The sequence below is a fragment of the Nylanderia fulva genome, unplaced genomic scaffold (assembly GCF_048542155.1).
Source record: "Nylanderia fulva isolate GAGA-0341 unplaced genomic scaffold, ASM4854215v1 Scaffold41, whole genome shotgun sequence".
NCBI lineage: Eukaryota > Metazoa > Arthropoda > Insecta > Hymenoptera > Formicidae > Nylanderia > Nylanderia fulva.
Genome location: NW_028190488.1, coordinates 27357 through 33631, shown reverse-complemented (window position 1 = coordinate 33631; position 6275 = coordinate 27357). Strand labels below are relative to the sequence as shown.

The 6275-nt window shown below is 34.7% G+C and overlaps 2 protein-coding genes across 2 annotated transcripts; both read left to right on the top strand.

Annotated features, from left to right (window-relative positions):
* The first annotated feature begins 260 nt into the window (after positions 1-260).
* Positions 261-2745, top strand: LOC114941389 (tropomyosin). Its single transcript, XM_029316374.2, has 7 exons — positions 261-324; positions 863-1184; positions 1344-1477; positions 1618-1806; positions 1887-1962; positions 2039-2171; positions 2264-2745. Exons 2-7 carry the CDS (start codon positions 945-947, stop codon positions 2344-2346), a joined length of 855 nt encoding a protein of 284 aa, XP_029172207.2. The 5' UTR covers positions 261-324; positions 863-944; the 3' UTR covers positions 2347-2745.
* A 2005-nt stretch (positions 2746-4750) lies between these two features.
* LOC114941392 (tropomyosin) lies at positions 4751-6253 on the top strand. Its single transcript, XM_029316377.1, has 6 exons — positions 4751-4998; positions 5069-5202; positions 5431-5619; positions 5803-5878; positions 5949-6081; positions 6161-6253. The coding sequence occupies exons 1-6, from the start codon at positions 4759-4761 to the stop codon at positions 6241-6243; spliced, it is 855 nt and encodes a 284-aa protein (XP_029172210.1). The 5' UTR covers positions 4751-4758; the 3' UTR covers positions 6244-6253.
* Positions 6254-6275: the final 22 nt, after the last annotated feature.

The following is a 6275-nucleotide window of genomic DNA, read 5'->3' as shown; positions in this document are numbered from 1 at the left end:
GAGTGTTTACAACGAGGAATCGATTACGTGGCCGATAAAAAACAGGAACGGGATTCTTTTCGGGGAGGACCGAGAATAGCATGGGAACGATCGGATATCGCGTTTCGCGAACAGCCGCGACGACGACGAGGATCGGCGGAGAGCCCGGAGGGTAAGTTTCGGGACGACAGCCAAAGTCCCCAAGCAATTATAGAATTGGATTGGATCGGGGAGTTCGGGAAGAGGCGGCCGACACCGTCGTCGACTTGATTTCGTTTTATTTTAACTTAGCTGTCGAAGGCATCCGGTTGTGCATTCTCCCCGCGGATCATCGTTACGATCACAGTGAGTGTCCCCCTTTAGTAGGAATTTCTCTGCCCGTCCAACATTACCGCGCGAAATTTATTAAACGATCCGATCGAGGGGTGTCTTTCACCCCTCTCGGCACGCGCGCGATTAATAGGGTGATAATAAGGTTGTATCGTTAAATGAGACGGGGTGAAACCTCGGTGAGTAGTACGAGGTGACTCTTGATTGCACCATCCAGTGTCCTTCTTTATTGTTATATTTATAAGATGCGGATTCTACTCATCAATTAAAAAAAACTTTTTTAATTATTAAAACGCGGCAATTTTTTTATTCATACTTAAATTAGAGACGCGATTTATAGATTTATAGATAATTGTCAACATAATTGTCGCATAATTGTCAAGATGATTAGTCTTTATCGTTATATTTATAAGATGCGGATTCTATTTATCAATTAAAAAAATATTTTTTTTAATTATTAAAGCGACAATTTTTTTATTCATATTTAAATTAAGGACACGATTTGTAGATTGATCGTATAATTGTCAAGATGCTTTTTATCTCTCACTTTTAGCTTATCTATAGTCACATTGTAGTCTCGTGAGATCGATTAAGATAATTAATAAGGGAAAGGCTCGAAAGTATCGCGCATCACGATGGAGGCGATTAAGAAGAAAATCGCGGCACTGAAGATGGAGATGGATGCTGCGAATGAAAAGGTCGAAGTTAATGAAACGAAAGCGAAACAAGAGGATATAAGAGCCGACAGGTTAAACGATGATCTTAGGGATCTACAGAAAAGATTGAGCCAATTGGAACGCGATTACAGTGTCACAAAAACTAACTTGGAACAGTCGACCGCCGATCTGGAGCAGTGCGAAAAATCTTGGTCCAAAGTATGTAATAATATAATTAATATTAATGATTTTTCTAAATTAGAGCGCTCAAGAAAAAGATAAACAGATTTTTTACAAACTTGTCATGATATTTTTGAGAAGAACATATAATTTTCTATAATAATATAACAAAATTATTATATAAGAATATATTTACAGGCAGAACAAGATCGTACTATTTTGACGAAGAAAGTACAGGAGATCGAAGCCACTCTTCACAAAAAAGAGGAATTACGTCTTTCCGCTCAGACAAAACTGGCACGTGCAACTGAACTCGCCGATGATGCGCAAAGGTTCATAATTATTGTAAATTTTAATTTTAAATTTAAATTATGCATTACAATTGTAAAATTTGGTCAATGTAAATTGAAATAATATATCGTACAGTAGTATTCAATAAAACAACATTACTTTTCTTTCCTCTTACTTACAGAATGTGTAACGTCCTGACGGAGCGAAGTCGTTTGGACGAAGAACGGACGGAAAAATTAATGTCAGAGCTGAAGGATGTTAGATTGATTGCTGAAGACGCTGATTCGAAATCCGATGAAATAGCTAAGAAATTGCAGTTTGTGGAAGAGGAATTAGAAGCTGCTGAAGAGAGAGTAAAAACTAGCGAAGCGTAAGTATACAAATTAAAATTTGCATTACATATCCGTACAATAAATAAATATTATCTCACATTGAAAAAATTCTTTATAGCAAAATTATAGAACGCGAGGATGAACTCTTCATCGTACAAAATATCGTGAAGTCTCTCGAAGTATCTGAGGAGAAGGTAGTATTAGCATAATACGCTGCGAGAATTATTTTTTACACTGCATTATATCACATCTAGATTACTTTAATTTCAGGCGAATCAACGAGTAAAAGATTTTAAAGTACAATTGAAATCCTTGAAGAAGAAACTGAAGGAGGCGGAGAAGCGCGCGATCAATGCCGAAAGAACGGTCAAGACCTTATTAAAGGAAGTAGACATGAAGGAAGGTACGAAGAAGTATCCTATTCCTAAAGATTCATTAAAAATTAATTCTAAAAGATATAATTTTAATTGACGGCAAATTACTATTTATTTTCAGATGAGCTTAGGGAAGAGAAGGAAAAATACAAGGCAGTCTGCGATGATATGGATGCGACGTTCGCCGAGATGACAGGATATTAAAATTCTGCGAACGAACTTGATTTTGATTTTCGCTGTTACTCTTATGCTTTTTTCGTTTACTCGTTATCATCATAACATAAACATCTCATTATTTTGATCCGCTAGGCTTAAAAAATATTGCGCAACATTGATTTATTTTATCATTTAAATTGCCATAAGCGAAATAATTAGAGATAATCTGTTTCGTACAATAATCCACTGATATAAATAAGGCATACCAATATCGTTTGCTATTATAATTGCTTCGCTTTGTGCAATGCCTTGCCAACTGGTTCATGGTCGCTCATAGTCTGTGTCGATTGAAGATTGATGATTTTATCTATTTTTTTCTTTCAGAGGCGTTGGAGGGAATTATTTTCGTCCATTACGCGTGAATGAAAATTGATGATATTGCGTATCCTTTCTATCATTCTACATAAAATCTGTATTTTCAATAAATGATATCATAAATTATTCTGAGACGATGGAGATACTTACAAATTATCCCTTCTATCTTTTATTTATAATATTTTAATTATATATATATATATATATATATATATATATAAAACGAATGATTCAAAAGATGACTAAAATAATGGAAAGAATAAATAATGTTTAATGTTTTATTTTTTTAGCATACAGGGTTTGTCCGGAAAGTAATGCGTCGCATTTTTTTAAAAAAGAATTTATTGATCGCATAGGTAAAACAACTTAAAATTGTTCGAAGTATGACCCTTCTGCGTCAATACATTTTTGCCAACGCGATTTCCATGCGTCATAAGATTTCTGGAACTCCTTGACTGGGATGCTGTTCAGGGAGGCCGTCGAAGTAGCTTGTACGTTGTCAACCGACTCGAGCTGTTGTCCTTTGAGCTCCCTTTTCAGCCGAGGAAATAAAAAAAAGTTTATTATCTGCACATTAAGGATTATCTGCACAGAGTTGCTTGAGTTCTTCACAAACTTCCACTCGGTGTTGCTTTTGCGCATCGGTCAACACTCTGGGCACAAGTTTTGCGCAAATCTTCCGCATGGCCAAGTCTTCCGATACAATCTCGTGAACAATCGTTTTCGGCAAGTTCAATAATTCCGACATTAAGCGAACATTCATTCGACGGTCTGAATTCAATAATTGGCGCACACGAGTCACATTGTCGTCCGTTCGCGATGTTGACGGGCGTCCTGCGCGGGCCTCGTCGGCGACCTCCTTCCGACCTTCTCTAAACATCTTGTGCTATCTGTTTGACTGCGATTTGGAAAGGCAATCGTCCCCGAAAACTTTCTTGAGCATTTCAAAAGTTTCCAGCGGCGTCTTGTCCAGCTTCACGCAAAACTTTATCGCATAGCGTTGCTCTATCGTTCTCTCCATCACAAGTTCGACGCGACCACTAAGCAGAGGTTCACAGAATAAGCCGTCCTAACCCTCCAAGCGCATGGAAACAATTGAGCGACCTACCGTTGGAAAGCTAAGGGTACCCCCCTTCCTCCCCAACCGGTCCCATCGCTCTGCGATGTATAGTCGCGTCACAAAAAAATGCGACGCATTACTTTCCGGACAAACCCTGTATATGTTAATATTAATCATATGATTCTTTATTGTATTATATATATTATTTATAATAAATAAAAAATATAGTAACTGTGAGGTGAGAATTAAACTATAACGTTTATTATGTTGAAAATATAATTGATTCTATAAGAATACAAAGAAAGAGCATACATATGTTAAATTGCAATATATATATATTATTTATTATGAGATTTTAGAATGTGATAATTATTGAATATATATATAACAGTAAAATTATTATTTATATTAAACTTAAAATAGATGTTTTAGTATCGATGTATTTGCGATTGGCAGCGACAATCGACACAACAAAGTACATTACTTTAAGAAGTCCAAGAATTCGTTTGAGCCTAACTAAAGTAGCAATCGCTTTTGTTCTTTTGCATTGCATTGAGCCTATAAAGCATGTCCTCATCGGTCAACGAGTACAGTAACCCGCGAGCACATCGCATTTGATACTTCGTTAGCTTTTACAGTAATTTAAATTTTTATTTAGCAGAGTGCGAATTATATTAAATCAAAGATTATCATTTTTTATTTGCAACAAGAAAAAATATTTTAAAGTAAAAGTGTCCTGTTTAAAGTGTGCATCTCCATTCAAAAAATATTCTCAGCCGGACATTTAAGATTGATTAACATAAAATTAACAGCACAGACTAAAGATATCAAAAATTATTAAAAAGTAGTTTTCGTGTAATAAACGTTTAGTTGATTGATAATTAATTAGTTCGTTAATTTTCCGTGATTTATTGCGATAATTGCTAAGCTCTGCTTAAAGGTTCTACAATTTATACTAAAAATATTGAAGTAACATAATTTTGATTAGTTTAAAAAAATATTTTTAATTAGCTTCCAACGAAGCCATGAATGCCATTAAGAAACGACTGCAGATGCTAAAGCTAGAGAAAGATCTCGCGATGGACAAAGCTGATCTGTGCGACCAGCAGGCGAAGGAAGCAAATCGGAAGGAAGAAAAACTAAAAGACGAAGTTCGCGAATTGGCGAAAAAATTGATACAAATGGAATATGATCTAAAAGTGAGCAAGACTCAGCTAATAAAATCAAACAGGAACCTCGAGATGAAGGAGAGAATCTATATCGTGGTTAGTGAATCAGAAAAATATATTATGCGTTCTAAATTCGATTTACCTTTCATCAATTGTAAAATTGCAGACACAATCGGAATTGGCTGTGTTGAATAGAAAAATGCAACAGTGTATGCAGAATCTAGAAAAATCTGAAGAACGACGTTTGTCGGCTCAAACGAAGCTTACGCAAGCTATGGAAACTGCGGAGGATGCAAAGCGGTATGCATATACATTTATTTTTATATAAAATTTATTATACAATACATAATTACTGTAGATTATACTTTCCTAAAATATTTTTAATTTTTTATCTTGTGAATTTATCTTGTAAAGTTATACCTATGAAATTTATATCACTATAAGCGTTAAATTTTTATCAGTACCATCACCGTTTCTTGTAAAAAAAATTATGAGTTATAATAGTAAAGTGATTTTTTTAAAATTCAGCATCTGTAAAGTCCTGGAGAATAGAAGTAAGCAGGACGAAGAGAGAATGGACCAATTGATGACGCAATTGAAGGAAGCGAGACTCATTGCTGAAGACGCTGACACTAAATCTGACGAAATTTCAAGAAAATTGGCCTTTGTCGAGGACGAGCTCGAAACGGCAGAAGAAAGGGTTAAATCAAGCGAGGCGTACGTATCGCATACAATTCTCTAAATATAAAGGCTGCATTCTTTTCGGCTGAATTCATTCGCATTCTATTTTTAGTTTGCTTAAATGGGAACAATTTATATTCTCGCAAGTTTTTTTTAATACAAAATATGTAATTTAAAAAAATCTTATAACATATATTAATGTATAATAATGCATTTCAGAAAAATTCTAGAGAGAGAGGACGAGTTATTCATTGTCGGCAATATACTAAAGTCCTTAGAAGTGTCTGAAGAAAAAGTAACAATATTTTCTATATTTTATTTCTTTTTATATTTAACAAATCAAGAAGAGAAACTATTTATTGCAGGCTAATCAAAGGGTGGAAGAGTTTAAAACCCAACTGAAGGAGTTAAAAGTGAAACTAAAAGTTGCAGAAAAACGTGCTATAATGGCCGAGAAAACTGTCAAAATATTCACGAAAGAAATGGACAAGAGAGAAGGTAATATTATATTCTCGATTTTTCAAACTTGTCAAATACCAATTGTTATTAATAAAAAAATTATGGTCTCCATTTTTAGAACACCTATCAAAAGAAAAGGAAAAGTACAAATTCATCTGCAACGATCTTGACTCTACGTTTTCGGAGCTAACAGGATATTGAAATAAATTGTTCCATCAAATGTTAAATCGATT